This window comes from Macaca thibetana, chromosome X (genome assembly GCF_024542745.1).
Source record: "Macaca thibetana thibetana isolate TM-01 chromosome X, ASM2454274v1, whole genome shotgun sequence".
Classification (NCBI taxonomy): Eukaryota; Metazoa; Chordata; class Mammalia; order Primates; family Cercopithecidae; genus Macaca; species Macaca thibetana.
In genome coordinates, this window is record NC_065598.1 from 48,889,610 (window position 1) to 48,916,921 (window position 27,312).

Sequence of the window (27,312 nt, forward strand, 5' to 3'; positions counted from 1 at the left end):
TGTGGTCCATGCCTGTCTCCTGCTGGGGAGGGGAGGGCAGGAGGTTTATTGAGCAGTTGGGGAAGGGTGAGAATTCAGAGGGCATGGACGCAGGCCATCTCGTCTCCCAAGTCCTCCTCGTCGAAGCGGGAAAGGATGGACTCCTCGTCGCTATAGAGCGAGCTGGTTCCCTGTGCCAGCAGGTCACTGGCAGCACTGTCCATCTCATCCAGTGTCAGGCGACATGCATCTGCAATCTCCTGCTTGGCCAGGGCCACGAAACGTGGGTCTCGAGCAAAGAGGCCCAGACCCTCCGATATGAGCACCTGGGGGCACAGGTGGGATCAGTGTTGACCGAGGGCACAGTGTGCACAGAAGGTTCAGTGTGGATAAATGACGTGCCCATGAGGGCATGTAGGGAAGTCAGTGGGGGACAGGGGTGAAGAGAGGTCGTAGGGCAAAGGGATATCTACATGCACAACGTAGGACCCGGGGACTCCTTTCCTTCCTCCTCCAGTACCCACCTCCTCCCCTTCTCCCCCAACCATCTTGTCTATATGCCGTCTGGACTCACAGCCTCCACCAAGCTGTCGGCACTGCCCCTCTTCCCATGGCTGGGGTCCGAGTGGGTTCCAGGCACGTGCAGACAGGTGAAGGTGCGCAGTGGGCCACTGGATCTGCCGAGGTACCCCTCCCCCGCTGCACCCTCTTCCACCAACAACAGCGGAGCATACAGGAGCCGACCCCGCTGAGGCGGTGTTGCCCAGGAACCCTGAGCCGGAAAAAACATCAGAGGGGCAGAGATGGATAAGTAGGGTATGAGGGTCTAGGACTCACTGCTGTGCCTACTCCTTTCCTTCAATATACAACTGGAGTGAAACTGAATGGGTATAAGTCAGGCTTGAGTTTATTTATGTAAGAGCGCAGAAGGTCTGGGTTTAAATGTCAGCTCTGCCACTTACTACCTGAATGATCTGGGGTAAACCTCTCTGGGCCTCAGTTTCCTCACAAGTACAGTGAGCATTGTGTGCATTCATTCATATGTGTCCTGTTCTTCAGAAGGCTCTGAGGCCAGGCACGGTGGCTTACGCCTGTAATCCCAGCACTTTGGGAGGCTGAGGTGGGTGGATCACCTGAGGTCAGGGGTTTGAGACCAGCCTGGCCAACATGATGAAACCCCATCTCTACTAAAAATACAAAAATTAGCCAGGCATAGTGGCGGGCACCTGTAATCGCAGCTACTTGGGAGGCTGAGGCAGGAGAACCGCTTGGACCCGAGAGACAGAGGTTACAGTGAGCCGAGATCTCAACACTGCACTCCAGCCTGGGCAACAGAGCAAAACTCTGTCTCAAAAAAAAAAAAAAAAAAAAAAAAAAAAGGGCCTGATATGTGCTGTGTTTGAGAAATTCAGCCTAGGCTGCCCCCACCTCTCCAGACCCCAGACCCCAGCACCACACAGCCTCACCTGAGCCCTATTGGGCCCTGAATTTCGCCCACGATGATAGGTGCCTGGGATGGGTAAATCCTCACAACTGCCCTGGCGCTGCAGACACTGGATGGTGAAGGAGGGCTTCCGACCTGGGGGTGGGTGGGGCACCAGGGGCAAGTAGCAATGTCAGTGTTTCCCCAGATCTCTGTCCTGCATGCCCTTGGAGGCCCCTTGGATCCATCCCTGCTCTCACCTGCAGGTGTGGGGGGCAACAGACGGCGGCGTGGTGCAAGGTGCCCATCCATGTATCTCTGAGCTCTGTGAGGTGGCAAAAGGACTGGGTACGGGGGAGTCCCTGCCTGCTCATCTAGGTAGGAGAGCCTGTGTGGGTGGGAGGGCCAGGGGTGAACTTGAGTCTGGGTCTGGGAGATGGGGCACCAACAGTCCTCCTCGACCCAGTTCCCACCCCTCCCCCACCCCAGCTCATGGATTCATCCCATGTGGTGTGGCCAGTGTACCGATCAGGGACTTCCTCATCCTCATCCTGCTTGTCTTGACCTCTGGTTCCCTTGGGCTGAGAATTTCCTTCTTCTGGGATGGTGAAAATGAGAGCCCCAGAGCCTCTCCTGGGGAAAGTGAGGCACGTTAGGCAGACCAGATCCCTCAATATGTGGCCCTGGGCCACTGGTTCCTCTCATACCATGCCCCAACCCTTACAGAAACACTGGGCTTTTGGATTTTGTTGTTGTTGTTGTTGAGGACGAGTCACATAAAATTAGCCATTAACCATTTTAAAGTGACCATGGGCTTTTGTTTAATAGATGTCCATCTCATCAGAAGGACTGAAAGTTTCAAAAAAAATCAAAGTTGACCTGTAGAGAGATGCCTTCAACACAAAACTGGCATGTATTAGGAGTGGAGGGAGCCTGTAAAAGCTAGGCCCTTTATTTTTTTATTTCTATTTTTTATTTTCTGAGACGAGGTCTTACTCTGTCACTCAGGCTGGAGTGCAGCGGCATGATCTTAGCTCACTGCAGCCTCAACCTCCCAGGCTCAATTTATCCTCCCACTTCAGCCTCCCAAGCAGCTGGGGCTACAGGCATGCACCACCATGCTCAGCTATTTTTTTATCTTTTGTATGGACGGGGTCTCATTATGTTGTGCAGGCTGGTCTTGTACTCTTGGGCTCAAGCGATCCTCCCACCTTGGCCTCCCAAAGTGCTGGGATTACGAGTGTGAGCCACCATGCCTGGGCAAGCTAGACACTCTAAAAAAGTTTTTAAAATTTTTTCTTTCAACTGCCTGTGTATTGTCTAAAAGCTAAGTGCTCAACATGCATTACCTCATTTCATCCTTTCTTTATCCCTGTGAAATAAGTGCTTTATCATACCCCTCATACAGGTGAGGAGACTGAGGCTTATAGAAACGAAGTGACTAGGCCGGGCACGTGGCTCAAGCTAGTAATCCCAGCACTTTGGGAGGCTGAGGTGGGCAGATCACCTGAGGTCAGGAGTTCGAGACCAGCCTGGCCAACATGGCGAAACCTCGTCTCCACTAAAAATACAAAAAAAATTAGCCTGGCGTCATGGCACATGCCTGTAATCCCAGCTACTCTGGAGCCTGAGGCAAGAGAATCACTTGAACCCGGGAGGCGGAGGTTGCAGTGAGCTGAAATCGTGCCACTGCACTCCAGCCTGGGCGACAGAGCGGGACTCTGTCAAAAAAAAAAAAAAAAAAAAAAGTGATTAGCCCAAGGTCACTTAGCAAATGGCAGAGCCAGGATTTGAACTGAAAATCTTGGTTTCAAATAATGTGCTTTTTGCATTAAACCTTTGTATTGCCTTTCTCGTATGAATCTCTTGTCACCCTCTATTCTTACCTGAGCCCTTGAAACACCTCCATTCTTCCCAAATTTCTGCTTGAAGGCCTCTAGGCCCTCCCTCCCACCCTCCTCAACTTCATGCCTCCAGAATTGCCTCAGTCCAGTCTCTAGTCCTTGCCTTCCCTCACAATCTACCTCCAGACACTTGACAATACCTGTGGGTGTTGGATCCAGCCTGGGGCACACTGGGCTGACTGGAGGTGGGAGTCCCCCTATCATCATCACTGGGCCCAAGGGAGAGTGAATCTGGAAGTCTGTCCCCGACAGGCAGAGACACAGAAATCCTGGAGCCCCGGCGAGATGGGGGCTGGGAGACCATCGTGGCCTGTGGAGAGTCACAGGACTGAGTGTTGCATCCACTTTTTGGCTAAGTTATTTGGTCATATAGCGTGTCTCCCCCACAGGTCCATGAATGTGGGCCTTGCCCTCCAACAGCGGTGGTAAATATCAAATAAATAAACAAGTAAATAAATAAATAAATATTTGCGATAGGGTCTTGTTCTGTCACCAGGCGGGAGTGCAGTGGCACGATCACAGCTCACTGTGGCCTCAACCTCCCAGGTTCAAGCAATCCTCCCGCCTCAGCCTCCCAAATAGCTGGGACTACAGGCTTGCACCACCACTCCTAGCTAGTTTTTAATTTTTTTGTAGAGAGGCGGTTTCATTATGTTGCCAGGGCTGGTCTTGAACCTTAGGGTTCAAGCAGTTCTCCCACCTTGGCCTCCCAAAGTGCTGGGATTATAGGCATGAGCCACCATTCCCAGCCTCAAATAAATATTTTTCTATTGCAGAGGGGGCTTCTCTGGGGTGGGGTGGCTTCTTCCCAGAAGCAGTGTCGAAATCACTCAGGGGATTGACGAAGTATTTTACAATCAAGTTCCTGGGAGAGTGAAAACTTGTCCTCACTTTGTTAGTTTCCAAGTCCTTCTCATCTTCCTCCTCCACTCCCTCCTGCCCCTCTTCTTCCTCCTCCTCACAGGTGAGGGCCTGCCGCATCTCAGGACCCAAGTCCTGCAGGCTCCGCAGACCAGCCTGTGGAGGTGGTGAAATAGGTAAGCAGGCAGCTCAGGGTCTGAACCTTCCCTCTCTGTTTCCCATGCAGGCGAGTAGGGTGGGGGAAGGAGTCCTTCAGCCACCCTGGCCCTCTGTGAGGCCTGGGGCCTCAGTTTCCTCATCTGTGGCATGGGTTTCACAAGATCAAAAAGGGGGTCAGCATCAGCCACAGCACTGTCACACATGCCCGTCCACACCAGGCCCTGTCCCGAAGACCTGAAGGGCGGAGGAGGTGCTAGGGGCGGCCTCGTTGCCTAGTAGCCCTTTTTCTTTCCTCCTCCTGAATTTGCGGAAATAGTCCTGGATCAGAAATGTGGCGTAGAATTTGCCCACGGTGACCTCCTCCTCTAGGGGCAAGGGAGAGAAGGCAAGATCACACGGGGGCCCTCTGACCCAGCCCGCCTCCCCGCTCTCTACCCACCAGCATGGACTTCCCCTCACCCTCTGCCCAGCACTGGTTTTGTGGTGGAGAGCGATCATCTGCCATTCAGGGACTGGCGCGGGGAACTGGGGCGGGGATAGCTCACCGTCTGGTGGGGGGATGACCTCATCTAGCAGCTTCTGCTTCATCCGCTTCCAGATCTTTTTGATGACAATCCGCAGCTCCTGGTTGGCTTGCTCCAGGTTCCCTGCGTTGGAGGAGGATGTGGGGCATGAGCCAATAGGAAGAACCTCCACAGCTGCCCCCTCACTGTTGGAGGGGTGACTTCACAAGCTGCTACCGCAGATGCACACCGCCCCCATTGGACATGGAGGGTGGGGAAACAGGCCTGGAGAATCCGGTCACCCATTTTGAGGTTCAGAGCTAGGAGAGGGGCCCATGATTCAATGAATTTGCTCCTTGCACCCTCCCAAGGAACGATCCCACTCCTGCCCCTCCCCTACACCTTCTGTCTTGATCTTCAGGGATGTCCGGACCAGGGCAAAGAGTGTGGCGTTGAATGTCACCGTCCCATCTGAGTTGAGGGGCATGTTCATTGCCACAAGTCTCTGTGAACACCAGAGACATGAAACCCACTCTGGGAAAATGCTGGGTATGCAGGAATGAATGTCAAGGGGCAGAAACCTCTGAGGATGCGATCAAACACCCCTCCCCACCCAAGGCAGATCCCTTCCCACCCTTGCCATGTGATAGCTCTCTCAGGGGCCTGGGGGTGGGCAGGTGCACAGACCTTGCAGGCTACTCGGTGTGGGCACAGCTTCCCGAATCCCAGAGGGGGCTGGATACGTCTCAGCAGGGCAACCACATCCAAGTGTTTGATGTGGCCCCTGGAGGAGGTGGGGAGGTACCACTGGATTGGCGATACCCCCTCTAGCCCTTTCTCAAGGCCCCACCAGCTCATCACTACCTCCCCCCACCAGTACCCCAGAGCTTGCCAGGGAAGAACTGGAGGGCAGTCAGAGAGGGCAGAGGATGGGGCAGTGGAAACCTTGGGGCATCTATTGACTGGGTAATGGGATGCAGAGGTTGGAGGTTTGGGGGCTAGGGGACTGTGTAGGGCTGTGCATTGTCCTCTGGATTCTAGGTAAGGGGATAGAGGGCATACTTGGCCCCAGGGTCATATTCAGACCAGATCCTCTTGAATTCATCAAGGTGATGGGGGCCCAGGATGGACCAATCTCTGGTGAGATAATCAAAGTTGTCCATGATCACAGCCACAAAGAGATTTATGATCTGTGGGCCATTGAGCAGGGGAGCGGTTAGGTGAAGGGCAGAACAGTGTCATGGAGGGATGGTGGTAGGCTGGGGTGGGCTTATATGGTCATGAGTCTCTGGGTTGGTCTTGTCATCAGACCAGCCCTCTCACCCACTCTGAAGATCTGGGCTGCCCACGTCACATCCCTGAGCCCCTCAGGGCCAGCCCCCATGACGGTGGTGGTGGTTGTTAGGAAATGGTTCTCACCAGGAAGGCACAGAGCATGAAGAAGCTGATGAAATAGGCGATGGCAAAATTGCTACCACAGGTAAACTCTTCACCAGGGCCGAAGTCAGACTCAGGATCACACCGATTTCCGGGAAGGCTGGCAAGCATTATCTCCTGCCATGCCTCACCAGTGGCACACCTGGTGGGGGTCACACAGGGGTAGCATCCTGAAGGGATGGCTATGAAGTCATGGCAAATGGAGTTGGGAGAGGACTGGGGAATGAGGAGATGACCTACTTCTCACTAGGGGCTACATCTGGCACAGATAACATTTCAATATTTTAACAGCCAGTGTGGCCATGTTGACGACAGTCGTGTTTGCATCTTACAGATGAGGCACTGAGACCTGAGAAGGGGACGTGTCTTACAGACAGAAAGAAAATGGCTGAGGCTAGAATACTCTAACAGACTCCTCACATCATAGCCAGGAAACATCTTGGGCTGTATGGAGCCCCATGCTGCCGTGTTATTCCCATAGCTCAAGCAGTCTGAGGCTCAGAGAGGGTGTGTGGGCACCCACGGGCATGAGGTGGCAGGGGAGTGAGTAGATGTCACCTGAACAGAAGCAGCACAGCCTGTGGAAAAGTCTGGAAGTTGTTGTTTCGGTTTATCTGTGTGCCATCCTGAAGAGCCACCTTGCCGAACATCTGTGGACACACCAAGGCTGTGTCAGTGGGGTGAACCCATGCCCCACCCATTTCACACCTCCTAATACCTAAAGGAGCCTCATAACCCTGACAAACAGTGCATCACTGCTGATCTCATTTCACAGATGTGTAGATTGACCCAGGGCTGTCCAGCTTGTCTGTCTACCCGCCACCCCTACTTTGGGGCTATTCCTACCCCATCCCCTGCCAGCAGAGGAGTGCCTAAGGGATGCTTCCTAGGGTCCCCACTTGCCTGCATGCCAATGACGGCATAGATGAAGAATATCATTGCGATGAGAAGAGCCACATAGGGCAAGGCCTATAGGGATGGGGGAGCGGGGCAGAGAATAGATGCACAGGCTCAGGCAGAGAACTATGAGCCCCAGAATGCACTGCTTTCCCTGGCCTGGGCCTACTGGGAGATACAGTCCATCTCCAAACTGCCCAGGACTGCGGTGTCTCTCAAATGTGAACATAGTGTTAAGTAGATAGAGTAAGGTCAGTGAGGCCAGAGGTGTGTTGGAAATTGAGAGCCCCGAAAAGAGAGAAAATTGGAATGATAATTTGGAAATGGGTATGGCATGCTGGGAGATGTAGTTCTGAGGGTTGTAAAGGGGCAGGCTGAGAAGTGTGAAATGGGGGAGAAGTATGGTCAAAGGGATGGGGTGGGGAATTACCTGGAAGGACTTGATGAATGTCCAGAGCAATGTGCGGATCCCTTCACCCTTACTGAGAAGCTTGACCAGCCGCATGACTCGGAAGAGGCGAAAGAAGGTGATGGAAATGCGGGAGCTGTCCTCAGAGCTCTGGGGTGAGGGGTGCAGTAGGGATGCTCAGTTTGCATTTACTCCAGCTATCTCCCTATCTCATTCTTTGGCCCTCCCGGTACCCAAATCACTCAGGCCCCAGGGTAATCCGGAGGGATGGAGGGACAGAGGGACATGGGAAAAGAAGCAGAGAGTCCTTGTTATGAGGGTGGGCTACCTCGCCAAGGTGGCCACCATTCTGGAGGGAGATATGACCAAGAAAAAGGTGATAGGGGAGATGATGACATCATAGGCCCAAATGAACAAGGCAAGAAATGATGGAGCAGATATAGGGGGTGATGGTGGGGTCATTATACAGGAGACAATGGGAAAGTTTATATGGTAGTGGATTAGGATGGTTGTGGAAAAAGTTGGTAATGGGAGTGGAAGGGAGAGGAGAGAGTAAAGGAGGTGATGGATCAGAGACATTGGAGCCAATAGAGGAAATGATGGATCCAGTGGTGTCATGGAGATGATGGAGATGAGAACCGATGGAGGAGCCAATGGAGAAGCCAGTGATGGAGATAGGGAACCAGCAGCATTGTCAGTTGAGGCGACAGAACCATGTAGTACCCAATGGAGGTGATGGAGCCAATGATATAGTCAGTGGTGATGACAGAGCCATGAAAGAGCCAGTGTCAGAGACGATGAAGTTGGTGGAGAAATGAAGCCAATGAAGTCATCAGAAAAGATGGAGCCAAAGCAGGAGTCAGTGGACATGACGGAGCCAATGGATGGGGAATGTAGAGGCAATGAAAGAGATAACAGAAATAACAGGAGAGGTGTTTTAGGAGATGGTGGAGCCAGTAGATAGGTTACAAAATGGAATGAGGAAGCCGGTAGAGGGGGACTTTGGCTGAACCCAACAGGGACTCAGAAGAGATAGAGCTAGAATGAGAAGCACTGAGTCTCCAGGAGTAGGGAGGATATGCGTGGGAACCACCTACCCACATGAAGGGGAGCCCCAGGATAGAGGTGAGGGAAGGTGTGTAGGGTGAGAGTGGATTAGTGGAAAGGCCAGTTCTCACATTGACTTCAGTGACGGCAATATCTACTACGCTGCCCACCACGATAAGAGCATCAAACGTGTTCCAGGCGTCAGTAAAGTAATGCTGCAGGCAGGAGAAAAGTAGTGCCCTGTCTTCTCAAAGCTTGCAAGCCAGGGTAGGGGGCCAGTAGTAATAGGGGGCGCTGGAGGCGGGCAGGGCTTGGCTTGGATCACACGATGGGCCTGCACCTGAATCCTTCTCACTCCCTAGACTCACTCCCTGGTTGCTGCCCACATCCCCAACCCCAGAGCTCTGCAATACACTCCACTCCCAAGGAACTCATCCACTGGTGGGTGGGGCTAGAGCAGGGGGGCCACCTTGGGCTTGAAGGCGATGATTTTGAGCACCATCTCAATAGTGAAGAGACCAGTGAAGACCATGTTGAGGATGTCCATGGCGTAGTTGAAGGGAGCAGTCTGCTCATAGTGCTGCAGGAGAAAATCAGGTTGAGATGGAACCTGAGGCAGAGACCCCCCACACCCAACCAAATATTCCCTGGCCTGGGCTGAGGCGAGTCTGGGGACATGATCGCACTGTGGATTGGTCAAACCCCTTGCACTGTCTGCCTCCCATTGTGGATACTGGAAAGTTTAGTTCTTGATTGCTAGCTTTTCTTGTAGCTAGGCAAGGCCAGGTTGACTAATGAGACATAAACATAAATCTGCTGTTGGTTAGCAGCTTCTGTAAACAATATTTTGCTTTCCAATGAAAGGATCAAATAAGGAGAGTCCCCAGGTACAACTCTCCCTGCCTTGAGTGTGGTTTTGATGCCTGGAGCTGTGACCATGAAACAACAATCATGAGAATGAATGCCAACTTGCTAAGAATGATAAAGCAGAAAGATAGACAGAGCATGGGCCCCGGATGAACAATGAACAAACAGCCTACCTCTGCACTTCTCGATACCTGAGATAATTACCACAATTCATTGACTCCAGGATGCACATCTTTTTACATTTTAGAATATCTGAAATTGGGGTGCATTTTATAATAAATGGCAACTTGCAATGGCCACTGGCTACCTTTTTTTTCACATTCTTACATCTCTGAAATCAGGATGCAACTTACAAGTACTGGCCATGGACTTGAAGAAATATGGCAAATGTCTTTATAGCTTAAGTCACTGTTAGTTAGCAGGGGGTTTGTTACTCGCAGCCTTAAGTGTTCCTAATGGTTCCCAAGGGATTGTGTGGAGATAATAGGGTCAGGAATCTGGCGGGGTTCAGGCAGGGATCTCAGACCTGCATGGCTAGGGCAACTGTGTTGAGCAGGATGAGCAGGAACATCAGGTACTCGAAGGCAGCAGAGTTCACAGTGGCCCACACACGATACTGATGCGGGTTCTTGGGGATGTAACGACGGAGTGGCTGGGCCTTGAGGGCATATTCCACACACTGACGCTGCATACCAGGGCAGGGCATGAGTGAGCAGTGGGGTCCTGAGGCAAGGAGGGAAGGGTTGGTGACCATCCACAGGGGGTCAGGGGTCAGAGGTCACCTGGTTCTTGTCCAGCTCACAGTTTTGATACTCCTGCTCGCCCTGGGCACGGAAGGTGATGATGACGAAGCCCACGAAGATGTTCATCATGAAGAACGCAATGATGATGATGTAGACAATGAAGAACACTGAGATTTCCACACGGTAATTATAGATGGGGCCGTGGTCCTCTGCATAAGCATCGATGGCCTTGTATAGCAGTCTGTGGGAGCCAGAGGAGGGTAGAGGTAGGGGCAGGTGAGGGGATATCCCAGCCCCTTCAGACCTACCCCCAGTCCACTTATCAGAGACACCCCAGAGTTTCCTGCCCGGCACCCCAAAGACCCCTAAATCTCCTGACCTAACCACCTGGGACCTCCATACATACTCTAAGAGATCCCTGCCAGACCCTCAAAGAGTCCAAATCCTCTGTCCCATGCCCTCAGAAACCCCCATACAGTCCTCCAGAGAATCTCCATTCAGACCCTCAAAGACCCAGAAATCCCCTAAGTTTCCACAGACCTTCAAATCCCCTTCTCCAACCACCTGGAGACCCCCATGCACCTCCCCAGAACTTCCACACAAGCCCCCAATGATCTGTAAATTTATCCCTGTCCATCAACTTGAATCCCCACTCCATCTTCCCACAGAGCCCCACAATGAGTATCCCAAAGACCTGCACAGCTTTCTAGAAATCCCTGAATCCCTGCTTCATCTCTTCAGAGACCAATCCCAGTCCCCTCAAACCTCCACTCTGTCCCCCCAAACCATCTCCAATCCTTTCTAGGCTTCTATCTAGCTACCTAGTCCCTTAGAGACCCCTGTCTAATTCCTGGAGATCCCTCACTCAAGTCCCCAAAGAACTCCCACCCAGCTTCTGGGAACCCCACCTCTACAGTCCTCCGATACACTCACCACTCTCTAGAAAAACCCTATCCAGTCTCGAGAGACCTTCGTCACATTCCCCAGATACACTCCCACCCATTCCCAGGAGATCCCAACCCAATCCTGCAGAGACCCCTGCCCTATCCCCTGATAACCCCAGGGCCCTGTCCCTCACGCAGGCCAGCCTTCAAAGGTGGAGACAGTGAACAGGGCCATCATGGCTGAAAGGACATTGTCAAAGTTGAAATCACTGTTGACCCAGAGCCGCTCCCGGACCAGGGGCCGTGACACATCTCCATCTGGGTACACCAGGAAGGAGCCCCTATGGATGTTGCAAACAGGTTAGATGGGTGAGGAGGGGAGAGGAACTGGGGAAATGTTCTGGGGTCTCCAGCATGGAGGCAGCAGGACATAGTGGTGGAGCAATATGGTCTGGGTTCAAATCCTGTCCCTCCATGTCCTGGCTGGGTGATCTTGCACATTTACCCTTTCTGTGCTTCCATTTCCCCACTCTAAGAAATAAGGATAATAACAGAATTGATTTCCTGGCTTGTCACAAGGATTAAGAAATGTCACAAGTCAAGACATGAGACTAGGCCGGGCGCGGTGGCTCAAGCCTGTAATCCCAGCACTTTGGGAGGCCGAGACGGGCGGATCATGAGGTCAGGAGATCGAGACCATCCTGGCTAACACGGTGAAACCCCGTCTCTACTAAAAATACAAGAAAATTAGCCGGGCGAGGTGGCGGGCGCCTGTAGTCCCAGCTACTCGGGAGGCTGAGGCAGGAGAATGGCGTGAACCCGGGGGAGCGGAGCTTGCAGTGAGCCGAGATCGCGCCACTGCACTCCAGCCTGGGGCACAGAGCAAGACTCCGCGTCAAAAAAAAAAAAAAAAAAAAAAAAAGACATGAGACTAGTGTCTGGCACATAGTTGGCATCATTTCATCATCACCATTATTCTCATCATCGCCTGCCAGGAAAAAGTAAAACAAATAATAGCCAACGTTTATTAGCACTAACTATATGCCAGGCACTGAGCTAGATTTTTCTTTTCTTTTCTTTTTTTTTTTGAGACAGAGTCTCAAAAAAGACTCCACCCAGGCTGGAGTGCAGTGGCATGATCTCGGCTCACTGCAACCTCCGCCTCCCGGGTTCAAGCGATTCTCCCTCCTCATCTTCCCGAGTAGCTGGGATTACAGGCGCACAACATCAAGCCCAGCTAATTTTTGTATTTTTAGTAGAGATGGGGTTTCACCACATTGGCTAGGCCGGTGTCAAACTCCCAACCTCAGGTGATCTGCCTGCCTCAACTTCCCGAAGTGCTGGGATTACAGGCGTGAGCCACAGCGCCCAGCCCAAGCTAGGTTTTCTGTTTAGCGACTTTACATTGTACAAAGTACATTTTCCATGTAGTAGCTCATTTACTCTTCACAAGAGCCTTGTGAGATAGCCCTGTTTTTCAGTTGAGTGAAATGGAACTGAGTAAGTTTAAGAAATGTAACTAAGTCTCATGAAGTGGATTTGAACCAGTAATGTCTGACTTCACAGCCCAGGCTTTTAACTACCCTCTACAGGAGTCTCAAGATGGAAGCTGGGGGCTCAGGGTGGGGGTGGTGATTGCTAAGGGTCTGGAGTGGAATGTAGGTCACTTGGGGAATGTGGAGAGGGATTTGGGGGAGGTATCAGGGGGACCTCCGAAGACTTGGTGAGATCTGAGGGCCTCTGCAGTTCTTGGGACAATTCTGGGACTATATCTTTGGGCCTTGGTGAGATCTAGGGGCTGTATAGTCTTTGGGAGGGGTCCTGAGCTCCGTGGAGGGCAGGGCCTTGGGCACTCACTTGCATTCTTGAGGGGTGTGTTTGGCCTCGTCCGTGCAGGTGTAGAATTTCCCCTGTAGGGAGGATGTCTGTCATATAGGTTCACCCTTCATCACGCTCCCGCCCGGACCCCTGCCTGGCATTCCCTCCAGTGTTTGCCCCACCTTGAAGAGCTGCACCCCGATGCAGGCGAACATAAATTGCAGTAGTGTGGTGACAATCATGATGTTCCCGATGGTCCGGATGGCCACAAATACACACTGCACCACATGCTGTGGGCACCCAAGCATATGGCTACTGAACACTACAGGCCACAGTGGTCATGAGGCAGGGACTCTGGATGCAGCTCAGGGACTTGGGCTGGGGACATGTGGTGATGGGTCAGAGATGTATGGTTAGCAACATGTGTTCAAAAGGCAGTGTTAGGGGCTAGAGATGTGTGGGCACCCACCAGGAATAGGTGTTTGCCGGGTGGGGATCTGTGGCCACCTGTCAGGGAGCTGGGTCTGAGAAATGTGGCCACTGGTAGAAACATACGGTCACTTGGAAGGAACATGGGTCAGGCCACATGGCTAGTGGTCAGGGATGTGTATTTACGTGTCAGGTCCAGGCTGTATGGTCACGCATCAGTGGAAATGGTCAGTCTGATCAGTGATCCTGGCCCCAGGGGCAGGGCAGGGCCTGGGTCCTGTGGGTTTGGGTGCGGTGGGGTTACCTTGAGTCCCTTGGCCCTGTTGATGGCTCGGAGGGGCCGCAGTACTCGCAGTACTCGCAGAATCTTCACCACTGAGATGGCACTGGAGCTGGGGAAGGGGCAATCCTCAGGCATTGGCCCTGGCTGGGCCCTGGCTGTGAGAGGAATAGGGTGGGCTGGGGAGCTGTCACTTACTGGATGCCAAAGGAGATGAGGGACACACTGACCACTAGCAGATCCAACATATTAAACCAGCTACGGCAGAAGGAGCCGCGGTGCAGGAAGGCCCCAAACACTGTCATCTGGGGACGGGACATGAGGCTAGACTCCAGACCTGGAGGTGGTGGGGGTTGGGGGAGGTGGGGATGGGGACAGGAGAGGTGGGCTGCAAGGACCGGTGGGGAGAGTGCTGGGGCAACTGAGGGTAGAACTGGAGTCCCATTAGTCACCTTTAGTAGAATCTCCACAGTGAAAATGGAGGTGAAGGCATAATCGAAGTAACCCAGAATCTGGGGTGTGAGAAAGAGCGGGGAGCCACTGAGTCACGACTGAGGGGGATCCTAGGTGACTTCTCAAAAGGCTTGGCCATCAGAAAGATTAGGGTTTAAATTTGGACTCTTCTGCCTCTACCCAGCTACACGGGCACCCTTGGCCTGCTTAACCTCTCTGAGCACAGCTTCCTCCTCAGTCAAATATTGATCTCGCCCCTGGTGCTTCCCCGTGTGTTGCACACACCGTAAAGGCTGGTACTGCATCAGCTGCCATTAACGAGCCTCTCTCTAGGCTCACCTAGGGCTCTTCTCCTTATCTCCACCCTGCCCCAGCTTGTGCCCACGAGGACACCCCTAGGAGTGTCCCCTCAGCTCCTATCTCCCAGCCAAAGGCTCACGTGGTTGCGGAAGGAGTGGGCTCGGATGGGGTCCTCAGCGGCCAGGGACACACTGCTGAGGATGATGAACACCAGGATAAGATTGGTGAAGACATGATGGTGGATGAGGGTGTGGCAGCCCTTCCTCAGCCTGTGGAGAGGGAGTGGGCCATGGTCAGAACTCAGGACCACAGAACTGATCAGGGATTCCAAGGGATACAGCTCTGGCCCTGATGCAACACCCATGCCCCCACTCCCACCTTGGCTGCTCCATGGTCCTCCACCTGCCCTAGCCCCTCCTGCCTTACCCCCTGCCACTTCCAGCACTCACGGGTTGGTTTGGCTGAGGCAGAAGAAGGCGCTGCCCTCAGGGATGGGTACCACCTTCTCCTTGGGTACAACTTCCTGCAGGAGTTCCACACCGCCTGCACCTTCTTCCTCTTCTTCCTCTTCTTCTTCCTCCTCCTCCTCCATGTCTGGCACCAGAGAAAAGCAAAAAAGAAAATTAATTGAGCAAGTTGATGTAAAACACCCAGAAGAGTGTTTGCCACATGGCCAATTCTTTCCATTTCCCTGCTAGAATGTCAGCTCCTCCAGGAAGGTATTTTAGTCTGTTTTGTACGCTGCTGTGTCCACAGCACTTAGAACAGTGCCTGGGACACAGTAGGAGCTCAGTAAATGTGTGTTGAATGAATGTTGTGTACACAGACTATTTTATAATAAAGGCTCTGAGAAGTTCAGCAGTAAACAAAACGTGTTTCTCTTCTTCTTACTTTTCTTTAGAGACAGGGTCTCACTCTGCTCCCCCAGGTTGGACTTCAGTGGTGCCATCATGGCTCACTGCAACCTTGAACTCCCGTGCTCAAGCAACCCTCCTGCTTTAGCCTCCCGAGTAGCTGGGACTACAGGCTTGCATCATCATGCCTGGCTAATTATTATTATTATTTTTTAAGAGATGGGGTCTTGCTATGTTGCCTAAGCTGCATTTCTCTTCTTTAACCTCAATGTTCCCAAACGTTGCTGACCACATACCAAGTCTGTTATTTTCAGGATGATCTTGGAAAAGGCCGATCTCTGGAGAGAAGGGTTTCAGGGGTCAGGAGCTGTCTGCCTGAGCTCTGTCCCCAGGGTCCCACACCTGCTCCACCTGGCCCTGCCTACTTGCCTGCTCCTTCCCTCCTTGTACCCTCCTCTTCCTCTTTCTCCACACCAGGCACCTGAGGACAGGAAGACGGGGGTCATCAATGGTGAGGGAGACACAGGGAATGGACACAGGGGAAGCATGGAAGAAATGCAATAATAGGGGAATGAATAGGCAGAGGATGAAGGTTGAAGACATGCACATGGCTGGGCGCAGTGGCTCATGCCTGTAATCCCAGCACTTTGGGAGGCTGAGGCAGGTGGACCACTTGAGGTCAGTGAGTTCGAGACCAGCCTGGCCAACATGGTGAAACCCTGTCTCTTTCAAAAATAACAAAAATTAGCCGGGTGTGGTGGCGCTTGCCTGTAAATTCCAGCTACTCAGGAGGTTGAGGAGGTTGAGGCAGGAGAATCTGTTGGACCCAGGAGGCAGAGGTTGCAGTGAACCGAGATGGTACCACTGCACTCCAGCCTGGGCAATAGAGTGAGACTCTGTCTCAAAATAAAACAACAACAACAAAAAACCAGACATGCACACATAGACAGGTAGTGGTGGGAGTAGGAGGTGTAGACAGTGCCCAGGCATCTAACTCACCAGGCCTTCATTCTCCGGTGGGAGGTCCTTCTCACTGCTCTTCTCCCTGTGCGAGGAAATAGGGGTGATTGCTGCAGATGGGCAAAGGGGGATCGATACAGTCAGAACAGACCTTTCTTGAGTCCCATAGAACCTTCTTGCTTCGCTCTTCCCCATTGCCCGTCCCAACAGTCTGTTCTCAAAGCAGCCAGAGGGAGCCTGTTAAACCCTGTCTGGGACATCCCAACTCTGCCCACAACCCTCCCACGGCTCCTTAATTCAGGAAAAACTACAGTCCTCACCCTGGCCCAGAATGCCCTCAATCTGGCCCCCCATTTCCTCCACTGACCTTCACTCCATACCACGCTCCTCCTTCCTCACTCCATTCCAGCCTCACTGTTTTTATTTTTTTTTTTTTTTGAGATGGAGTCTCACTCTATTGCTCAGGCTAGAGGGCAGTGGTGTGATATTGACTCACTGCAACCTCCACCTCCTGGGTTCAAGCGAGCTTGTCTAGCTAATTTTCTTTTGTATTTTTAGTAGAGACTGGGTTTCACCGTGTTGGCCAGGCTGGCCTCGAACTCCTAACCTTAGGTGATCCACCCTCCTCGGCCTCCCGAAATGCTGGGATTACAGGTGTGAGCCACTGCACCCCGGCATCGCTGGTATTTTTTTTGAAAGTGCTAAGAATGCGGCCAGGTGCGGTGGCTCATGCCTGTAATCTCAGCACTTTGGGAAGCTGAGGTGGGTGGATCACCTGAGGTTAGGAGTTCAAGACCAGCCTTGCCAACATGGTGAAACCCTGTCTCTACTAAAAATACAAAAAATAAAAAAAAATTAGCTGTGTATGGTGGTGTACGTCTGTAATCCCAGCTACTCAGGAGGTCGAGGCAGGAGAATTGCTTGAACCTGGGAAGCGGAGGTTGCAGTGAGCTGAGATGGCAACACTGCACTCCAGCCTGGGTGACAAGAGAAAAACTCCATCTCAGAAAAAAAGAAAAAAAAAGTGCTAAGAACATTAGCACCCCAGGACCTTTGCACTTGCCACTCCCCTTTTGAATACTCTTCCCCCAGATATTTGCATGGCTCACTCCTGCACTTCATTCAAGTCTCTGGTGAAATGTCACTTCCTCATAGAGACCTTCCTTGCCAACCTTAACCCCAAAGAGCAATCTTCATTTCTTGCTGTCCTTTCATTCTGTTTTATTTCTCTTTATTACATATTATTAACATATATTATATATTCATTTGTTTATATTTTTCTTGCCTTCCTCAACTAGAATGTTAGTTCCATGAAGGTGAGGACTCTGTCTGCCTTGACCCCTGTTGTCTCCTTAGCATCTAGAACAGGACCTGGCACACAGTAGGCACTCAATAGATGCATGTTGAATGAATGAGGACTGGCAGATGGTATCTGGAGATGGGGATTACCAGGGTGTCTAGAGGCATCTCTGGTGGTGGGGGTGTCTGAGGGGTTCCCAGTTAGGGATTCCAGAGAGAGACTGTGTTAGGGGTGGAGCCAGATCTCACCCGCCCTTGTCCTTGGCAGTGCCTGCATCTCCACTGGCCAGGTTGTCCACAGCAATGGCAAGAAACACGTTCAACAGGATGTCTGGGATGAGCTTAGGCTGCAAAGGATGGAGAAGCACCCTGCCTGTAGACCACCCAGGTCCCCCTACCCACCCCCACTCCACCATCATCCAGCCCCACAAAGCTCCAAGGATACAGTTGCCACAGATGAAGAGAATGATGAAATAGATGCACACCAGCATTCCTGGGAAGAAGGGACCACCGTATGCCATGATACCATCATACATGACCACATTCCAGTCCTCACCTGTCAGGATCTGGAGGTGGAAAGTCACCATGGAGCTCTTGGACCCCCTCCAACTCCAGGGTCTCCCCGACCCACCCATCCCATGGTCTCCAGATCCCACCTGAAAGACAGTGAGGAGGGCCTGGGGGAACGTGTCAAAGGTGCTTCGCTTGGTGTGGGTCTGGTCAAAGTTGAACTTGCCCCCAAACAGCTGCATGCCAAGCAGGGAGAAGATAATGATGAAGAGGAAGAGAAGAAGCAGCAAGGATGCGATGGATTTCATTGAATTGAGCAGGGATGCCACCAGATTGCTCAGAGATGCCCAGTGTCTGCAACAGAAATGGGAGGCGGAAGGGTCGATGCCATGTCCACTGGATGTGGCTGGAGCATCAGGAGCCGGGGCAGGGCTCCAGCTTGGGATGCACCTGGGAAGGTTCGGCTCAAATAGCTTTGGTGTCAGGGTTAGAACTGATTTTGGAGTTGGGGTGAGATGAGAGTAAGAAGTGGGGGAGGCTGGGCACGGTGGCTCATGCCTGTAATCCCAGCATTTTGGGAAGCCGAGGCGGGCAGATCATGAGGTCAAGAGATCGATACCATCCTGGCTAACATGCTGAAACCCCATCTCCACTAAAAATACAAAAAAAAAAAAAAAAAAAAAAATTAGCCGGGCGTGGTGGTGGGCGCCTGTAGTCCCAGCTATTTGGGAGTCTGAGGCAGGAGAATGTCATGAACCCGGGAGGTGGAGCTTGCAGTGAGTCAAGATCACACCACTGCACTCCAGCCTGGGCGACAGAGCGAGACTCCGTCTAAAAAAAAAAAAAAAAAAAAAAAAAGTAAAGAAGTAGGGGAAAGTTGAGAGTTTGGTGTTAGAGTTGGTGTTGGGGTGTAATGGGAGATTGGGAGATAAGGTTACTATGGAGGGTTTTTTTTTCCTTTTTCCTTTTTCTTTCTTTTTTTTTTTTTTTTTTTTTTTTTTGAGATGAAGTCTCACTCTGTTGCCCAAGCTGGAGTACAGTGGCACAATCTCAGCTCACTGCAACCTCTACCTTCTGAGTTCAAGCGATTCTCCTGCCTCAGCCTCCCAAGTAGCTGGGACTATAGGCACGTGCCACCACGCCCGGCTAATTTTTTTGTATTTTTAGTAGAGATGGGGTTTCACTACTTTGGCCAGGCTGGTCTTGAACTCCTGACCTCGTGATCCACCCGCCTCAGCCTCCCAAAGTGCTGGGATTACAGGCGTGAGCCACCGCACCCAGCCTAGGATGGAGGTTTAATGGAAGTTGGTGAAGCTAGAATTGGGCTTCAGGTTGGGACTGGGCCTGGTGTTGGGGATGGGGTTGTGATGTATTTGGGGTTGGAGATGGAGTTAAGGACAAGTTGTGGTTGAGGGCTGGGATAGAGGAGGGGATGGGATGAGACTGGGGCTGAGAATGGAAATGGAGTTGCAGTTGAAGATAGGGTGATAGGTAGGGGTTAGGGACATAGGGGTTCTGTTTGGGGAATAAGGATGGTATTATGGTTGGTGGTTAGTGACAGGGATGGGGCTGGGAGTTAGGGATGAGGTGGGAGATGGGGTTGGGCTTGGGAATGGGTGTTAGGGTTGTAAATGGGCTCATAGGTGACCTGTGGTTGGGGTTTGGGATCAGAGATGGTATTGTGATTGGGGTTTGGGATGGGGTTTGGGTTGGGAATGAGTATGGCATTGAAATCGGAGATGGAGTTGGAGAAAAACGTTAGAGCAGGAGTTGAGGTTGAGGAAGGCAATGGAAATGGAGTAGACATTCTCCTCAGTGGATGAAGACAGGAACTTGTGTCTGCTTGATTCCTGGTGTTTCCCTAGGGCTTGGCAGGGTGCCTGGCACGCAGCAGGCACTCAATGGATGTCTGCTCAATGAATGGTGAAGCAGATGAAGTTATCATTGGAGCTGGGGTGGGGGCTGTTGGGGCTGTGTTTGGGGACCTAGTCTTCCCCCTCCCCTGATACACACCTGGTGACCTTAAAGATCCTGAGGAGGCGCACACATCGGAGCACTGAGATGCCCAAGGGCTGCATGGTGCCCACCTCCACCAAGGTGGTCTCCAGGATGCCCCCACAGACCACGAAGCAGTCAAAGCGGTTGAAGAAGGAAGAGACATAGGCAGTGGGGCCCAGACCATACAGCTTGAGAAGCATCTCCACCGTGAACAGACAGAGCAACACTTTGTTGGCGTACTCTGTGGGGAGATGGGCAGGGGTGACTGGGCTGGCCAGTTTCCATGGTGACATGTGGGGAGGTAACTAGGGACCATGGGGTGACCCAAGGTAGCTGGTATCAGGCCAGGTGCTGGCTGAGGGAAAACTTAGGGCTAGGGATTGGGGTGAGTTTGTAGGTCAGAGTAGGTGAAGTTTTGAGGGGCTTGGAGATGGGGATGTGGGGCAGAGTCGGGGTGGGGGCCAGACTATGAATCCAGAAGACCCAAATTCACAAGTAGAGTTAGAGTCTAGGGTTTCTTTGGGATTGGGGCTGGTTTGTGGGCTATGGGTTAGAAATGTGCTCAGTATTCAGGCTGGGGCTGAGATTATAATGAATAATAGTAAGAGCTGACACTTATAAAGTGTTAGCTCTATGGTGGGCTATGTCCTAAGCACTTTTCACTTTACATCATTTACTCCTCTTCGCTGCCTCATGAAGTGGATGCTATTATCTATCATCTCCATTTTTTAGATGTGGAGAACTTGTCCAGACAGTGTGATGATAAGAGCCTGGATTCTGGAGCCAGGCTGCCTGGGTTCTAATTCCGGCTCTGCCACTCACTAGCTGAGTCCCGAGATTAGTCGTTTAACCCCTCAGTGCCTTGGTGCTCAGTGTTCTGTGCCTTAGTATTTAACTCGCATAAGGTTGTGGTGAAGAAATTGTCAGTACACATAAAGAAAGGTGCTGAGAAAGGAGCTTGAGGCACACAGAAAGTTCTACCTGTGTAAGCTACAAGGTGGGATGGAATAGGCTAAGGGCTCTGGATTTATTTGGGGGGAAAGGCAGTGTCTTGGGGGCTGAGGCACCGTAGAGGTCCTGGATTTAAGCTTCTGGGGTAGAAGGAATAGGAGGCTGGGGGAGACGACTGGCAGGCTGGGGGTGTACCCTGGATCTGGGTGAGCCACACAGGCTGCCCGTGGTGCTCAGAGGCGATGGTCAGCGTGTTGAGGAAGACGAGCAACAGTACAGCCCAGTAGCAGGCATTGGACTTCACAGCCCGACGGCAGCGTGCCCGAAGGACCCGGTTGGCTCGGCGGAGGCGGCGGCTGGGGGAAGGGGAGCCCACAGGCTGAGATCACCTACCTAAGCCCGTCCTGGGGGGCTCAGGTGGGGGGTCTCAAAGGTGATGAGGGCTTGGAGGTGGGGGGTTTCAAAGTCATGGAGTCAAGGATTCATACAACTTTCCCAACTCACCAGACCCTGGTTTTCATGATCTTGTTTCTGAAAAAGAGGGGGGATGGGAGGTGGGTGTCATAAAGGGCAAAAGGGGAGTCAGTAACTGGGGCCAGAGGTCAAGGACTGAGGTTGAGGCTTGAGGCTAAAGAAAGGACTAGAGTCAGGGTTTGGACTGGTTTCTGGGCTGGGTCAGGGTCTGGGGGCCCTCACAGGCAGCGTGTACAGCTGGCCAGAGCCCCTTCCTCCTCATCCTCATCGCCTTGGGTCTCTGTCATTGAACCGGTGTCACTGGCTGGGAGGCTGGCTGTAGGCAAGGTGGGGATAGTGGTCAGGACCTGAAGACCCCAAGGTCTAACCTTTGGCTTTCACCTCTGCCTACCCACCCCCACCCCAGCCTGGCTGGACCCCCACCATGGCTGCTGGTGGAGTGTGTGGAGCGAGTGGAATGACTGAACCAGCGCAGACGTCCACGCCTCCTATTGGTCAGCTCGGTCAGCTGTGGCCCTGCAGGGAGAGAAAAGACAATTAGGGAGGACATACTGGGGGCAGGGTTAGGGCCATGTCTAGGGTAGGGGCGTCATTTGGAGTCTTTATAGCTGAGGTTGGTCTTGATTCTGCATTTTGAGCCATAATTTGGGAGGGGGGAGCTGGGGCTAGAGTTGTTGTAGATCAGGCCTAGGTGGGTCTCAGGATGGCAGACCACATCTAAGGCATGCAGGGAATGGACCAGATTGGAGTTGCCTACGATGGCCCGCCCGGCCCTTTTAAGCCATAGAACCAAGGTTGCCATCGGCGGAGGGGTCCTCCATGTCCAGCTCTTCGGCTTGAGTGATCCAGTCCAGGTAGCCCCGCAGGTCCTCCTCCATCTGCTGCTTCTCCCGCTGCTTCTGGAAGTCCCCACGAGCTTTTGCTTTCTCTCTCTCCTTGGAGAACTCCCTGAGGGAGGAGGATAGAGGGCTAGGGGGAGGAGCCAATCTGAACACCTTGCTTTCATCTCTCCAGCCACACTAGCCTCCTGGCTACTCTTTGAATATGCCAAGCACATTCTAGCCTCAGGGCCTTTGCACTGACCATTCTCTTTGCTTGGAATGCTTTTCCCTCAGATGGTGCACCTCATCTCTCTTTTTTTTTCCTTTTTCCCAGAGACAGGATCTCACTCCATCACTCAGGGTGGAGTGCAGTGGTGTGATCATAGCTCACCACAGCCTCGACCTCCTGGGCTCAAGCAATCCTCCCACCTCAGCTTCCTGAGTAGCAAGGACTACAGGCGTGCGCCACCATGCCCAGCTATTTTTGTTCATTTTTTGTAGAGATGAGGTCTCACTATGTTGCCCAGGCTGGTCTCGAACTCCTGACCTCGAGCCATCCTCCCACCTTGGCCTCCCATAGTGCTGGGATTACAGGCATGAGCCACTGCACCTGGCTTCTTTCACATTTTTACTCAAATAACACCTTGTCAAGACAGCCTTTCTTGACATCTCTATTTATAATCACAAGATCTCTCCATTCTTATCTTTTATCTTTCCTTTCTTTCCACAGTACACATTCCATATAAAACACTACATATATGTGCGTGCCAATATATAAATGCACACACTTATTTTATTGCATATGTTGCTACTTTCTGTCTCTCCCCATCAGAATGTAATACCAGGAAGGCAGAGATTTTTGCCTTTCGTTCCATTCCTAAAATGGTGCCTCACATACAATAGACGCTCATGATTAAATGAAGGAGTATTTCAGATCGGTTTTGAAGGATGCCTAGGAGTTTGCCAGGCACAAAGAAGCGGGCAGTGGCTGAGGGGTGGGAAGCAGGGAGTGTCTAGATCCCTCACCCACTCAGGACGCCAAGCACAAGGTTGAGGACGAAGAAGGACCCAAAGATGACAAGGCTCACAAAGTACACCCAGGGCAGTTCATACCCCATGGCATCTTGCATCTGGGGAGAGAAAAGGCATGCATCCCTCAGGGTAGGCAGACACTCCTGCGTGAGTGTCAGGGAGGAAAGGCAGGTGCAGCCTCCGAGCTCTGTGCCCACAGTCCACCTCACCCAGTACAGCACATCGGTCCAGCCTTCCATGGTGACGCACTGGAAGACTGTCAGCATGGCGAAGAAGAAGTTGTCAAAGTTGGTGATGCCTCCATTGGGTCCTGGCCAGCGCCCGCGGCACTCAGTCTGGTTCAGCGTGCATGCACGCCCCGATCCCGAAGAGGCACAGGGCGATGGGTCCTCCTCCGCTTCCAGGTCTGCAGGAAGACTGGAGCTTGGGGCTTGGAAGCAGGCCCACTCTCAGTCGCTGCCACCCTGAAGCCCCGCCCACTTAGGAAGTTCGACTTGGGTACTAGATTTTTCTTTTTCTTTTTCTTTCTTTTTTCTTTTCTTTCTTTTTTCTTTTTTTTTGAGACGGAGTCTCCCTCTGTCGCCCAGGCTGGAGTGCAGTGGCAGGATCTCCGCTCACCGCAACTTCCAGCGCCCAGGTTCAAGCAATTCTCCTGCCTCAGGCTCCTGAGTAGCTGGGATTACCCGCGTGTGCCACCACGCCCGGCTAATTTGTTTTGTATTTTTAGTAGAGACGGGGTTTCACCATATTGGTCAGGCTGGTCTCGAACTCCTGACCTTGTGATCTGCCCGCCTGGGCCTCCCAAAGTGCTGGGATTACAGGCGTGAGCCACCGTGCCCGGCCAGTCCTACATTTTTCTAAGGCAACACTTAGCTCCACTTCTAGGGCAGAACCCTGCGAGCTCCGTATTCTGAACCACTGGCAAGCTAGGGATCCCACCAACAGGGATTTAAATCCTGGCGTGGAGTCTTCTAAATAACAATGAGGCAAGAGCCTGGGGGCGGAGTCTTGTGAATTTGGACGGGTCTCTTGAAAAGAGGGTCGGGTCGGGTAAATGGTCTGAGTGTATGAGACCAGTCGTGGAGAATATAGTTTTTTTTTTTTTTTTTTTTTTTTGAGACCGAGTCTCACTTCATCGCCCAGGCTGGAGTGCAGTGGTGCGATCCGATCTCAGCTTACTGCAACCTCCGCCTCCCAGGCTCAAGCGATTCTCATGCCTCAGCCTCCCGAGTAGCTGGGATTACAGATGTGCACCACCACGCCCGGCTCATTTTTTGTATTTTTAGTAGACATGGGGTTTCACTATGTTGGCCAGGCTGGTCTCGAACGCCTGACCTCAAGTGATCCATCTGCCTCAGCCTCCCAAAGTGCTGGGATTACAGGCGTGAGCCACGGTGCCCAGCCGAGGATAATTTTTTCTTTTTTTGAAACGGAATCTCGCTCTGTCGCCCAGGCTGGAGCGCAGTGGTGCGATCGCCACTCACTGCAAGCTCCGCCTCCCGGGTTCACGCCATTCTCCTGCCTCAGCCTCCCGAGTAGCGGGGACTACAGGCGCCCGCCACAGCGCCCGGCTAATTTTTGTATTTTTAGTAGAGACGGGGTTTCACCGTGTTAGCCAGGGTGGTCTCGATCTCCTGACCTCGTGATCCGCCCGTCTCGGCCTCCCAAAGTGCTGGGATTACAGGCGTGAGCCACCGCGCCGGGCCGATAAAGTTTTTAAAAATTATTTTTATTTTGTTATTATTATTATTATTTAGAAACTGGAGCTCACTATTTTGCACAGGCTGGTCGCGAACTCCTGGGCTCAAATGATCCTCCCGCCTCGGCCTCCCAAATGCCGGGAATACAGGCGCGAGCCAAGGCGCAGGGTCTTGTCTTAAGTGCGGGGCAGCCTGTGGGTACAGTCTTGTGATGGGGCGGAGTTATAAGCGAGGTGGGGTTGTAGTCTGATTTAGGGCAGAGTCTTGAATATATGGGTGGGACTTGGTTATCTGGGGATGGAACCTGAGCCTAGGGGCGGAGTCTTGTGAATTTCAGCGGGTTTCCCTGAGTGCAGTATTGGATCTAGAAACCAGAGGAGGGGGCATGTTCTGCCTAGGAGGGGCGGGCCGACTAACCGGATCCCAGGAAGTAGCACGTCTTGTGCATTCGTCCAAGGAACAGCTCGAGCCCAATGATGGCATAAATGATGATGACGAAGAGCACGAGCAGTGCAATGTGCAGCAGCGGCACCAGAGCCTTCATGATGGAATTGAGCACTATGTGCAGGCCTGCGGGGAGGGAGGGGTAGGCAGAAATAAGGGCGGGGTCAGCTCAGCCCCAACCCCACCCTCCACCTCCGACCTCGGGGGATGTGCCACTCACTCGGGACCCCAGACACCAGTCTCAGTGGCCGCAGCACACGAAACGCCCTCAATGCCTTCACATCGAAGCCTCCTGGCTTTCCCCCGGTGTGCGGGGCGTCGCCTGGCCGTCCGGGGCCCTGCTCCAGCAGCACGCTGAACAGCCTGATGGGGGAGCACCGAGCAGGGAGGCGGAGGTCAGGCCTTGGGATTCCCCCCTCCAACCTAACCTTCTCAGAAAAGCACAAGTCCCTGTAACTAGAAATAGAAAAGGGTTTTAATAATATTCCTGATTCTGGCTGCCGAATGGGGGCAGTCTGAAAGAATCGCTTTCCTGAGCCCAGAATTCAGCAGGCCTGAGGGTAGGAAGGCGACTAGGGTGGGGTGCCCCCCGCAGACGCGCACCCGACAACGACGATGATGAAGTCGAGTAGGTTCCAGCCATTGCGGATGTAGGCGCTGGGGTGGAGCACCAGCCCGTAGGCCACGATCTTGAGCACCGTCTCCACAGTGAAAATCACCAGGAATACGTACTCCACCTGCTCCTGGGGGGTGGGACCGGGGGCGGGGCGGGAAGTCGGGGAGTTATTTGAAGGCGGGGTTTGACGGGGGCATGGGGAGCATCGTCAGGACCGAGGGTGGGGCTGGGCCAGGCAGGGCCATCCGGGTCAGAGAGGGGGCGGGGTCTGGCTGGAAGGAGTGAGCTCTACTAGGTCTCTAGCTGGCTGGGAACGGGCTGGGGCGGGGCGGGCCTTACCAGGTTGTGGTTGGCAGTGTTGGAATCGTCCTCAGGGAAGGGGATGTAAACTCCCAGGGCCACGCAGTTGGCAAAGATGGTCAGCAGGATGAGGATGTCGAAGGGCCTCAGGTGGACACAGTCAAGGACCCTGGCAGAGTGGCACTGGAACCCCCACACTCCCTTGGGGACCTCCCACCCAGCACTGACCCTTGACTCCCAAGGTGACAGGTCCTGACATTCTCGACCCCTGCCCTCACAAGGCCTTGACGTTGTCCCTCCTGGAAATCTTAGCCATCCCCAACTCTTGCTGTGATTCAGTCCTTGACTCTTGAACCCCGGTGACCTTTGCCTTTCTGAACCGGCCCCCCAATCCAGTTCTTGACTCTTGACCCTGATGACCTCAGCCCTCCTCCATTCCAGCCCTGACCCAATTCTTGACTTCTGGTACCCTGATGACCCTTACCCCTGGGCCCTGCCACTGCCTTCCAGGATGCTTCCACTCCACGATGCTGATGCAGGACCGTCGCAGAGGATTGGCCAGGGTGAGGCAGAAGAGTGCCCGAGGTGACCGCTGGGCACTGGCCACTGCCACTGTCTTGTGCTTGCTGTGCTGGTTTCTTCGCTTAGGGGTTCCTAGGCCTGATGCCCCACTGCTTTCACCTTCCACAGCTGGGGGCCCGGGGCACAGCCCCCATTCGGGACCAGGGCCTGCCCCATTGGCTGGACTGGGCTCTGGGGTGGTGTCTATATGGAGAAACTGCGTCAGGGAGGGACAGGGTATTGGGGCAGTTGTGGCTGCTTCCTACCTGATCCTGTCCTTCTGTTTGAAGGAAGGAGAGAAGAGCATGGAAAATTAGGGAGAGCTGGGAGTAGCTGGGTTAAGGACTGGGAAGTAAGAGTGTTCGAATTAAGATTAAGGCTAGAGTGAGAGTTTATAGG

General features: G+C 52.9%; 2 protein-coding genes across 5 annotated transcripts in view; both read right to left on the bottom strand.

Moving 5' to 3' along the window:
• SYP (synaptophysin) overlaps positions 1-21,859 on the bottom strand; it is a 39,394-nt gene extending 17,535 nt beyond the window's left edge. Inside the window, exon 1 of the mRNA XM_050775696.1 lies at positions 21,856-21,859. The gene's annotated coding sequence lies outside the window, so the exon portion shown is untranslated. The remainder of the gene's footprint in view (positions 1-21,855) is intronic.
• Positions 1-26,206, bottom strand: CACNA1F (calcium voltage-gated channel subunit alpha1 F). Of its 4 annotated transcripts, XM_050775545.1 has the most exons (44): positions 26,040-26,206; positions 25,657-25,799; positions 25,410-25,562; positions 23,502-23,698; positions 23,287-23,390; positions 22,230-22,387; positions 21,863-21,955; positions 21,662-21,755; positions 21,470-21,496; positions 21,161-21,321; positions 20,030-20,255; positions 18,163-18,370; positions 17,952-18,072; positions 17,756-17,837; positions 16,247-16,292; positions 15,677-15,728; positions 14,843-14,987; positions 14,533-14,662; positions 14,093-14,152; positions 13,839-13,945; positions 13,665-13,752; positions 13,114-13,221; positions 12,971-13,023; positions 11,308-11,454; positions 10,269-10,470; positions 10,013-10,171; positions 9,089-9,199; positions 8,751-8,834; positions 7,594-7,722; positions 7,170-7,235; positions 6,825-6,916; positions 6,249-6,408; positions 5,892-6,019; positions 5,517-5,613; positions 5,232-5,334; positions 4,872-4,973; positions 4,561-4,691; positions 4,198-4,323; positions 3,447-3,616; positions 1,928-2,035; positions 1,663-1,790; positions 1,446-1,558; positions 554-751; positions 1-305 (listed from the first exon to the last, which is right to left on the bottom strand). In XM_050775545.1, exons 3-44 carry the CDS (start codon positions 25,534-25,536, stop codon positions 75-77), a joined length of 5,172 nt encoding a protein of 1,723 aa, XP_050631502.1. In that variant the 5' UTR covers positions 25,537-25,562; positions 25,657-25,799; positions 26,040-26,206; the 3' UTR covers positions 1-74. The 4 variants fall into 4 exon arrangements, with proteins under 4 accessions (XP_050631502.1, XP_050631499.1, XP_050631501.1 ...); XM_050775542.1 differs by lacking the exon at positions 26,040-26,206 and having other exon boundaries at positions 5,916-6,019; positions 25,657-25,726; XM_050775544.1 differs by lacking the exons at positions 13,114-13,221; positions 26,040-26,206 and having other exon boundaries at positions 25,657-25,726.
• Positions 26,207-27,312: the final 1,106 nt, after the last annotated feature.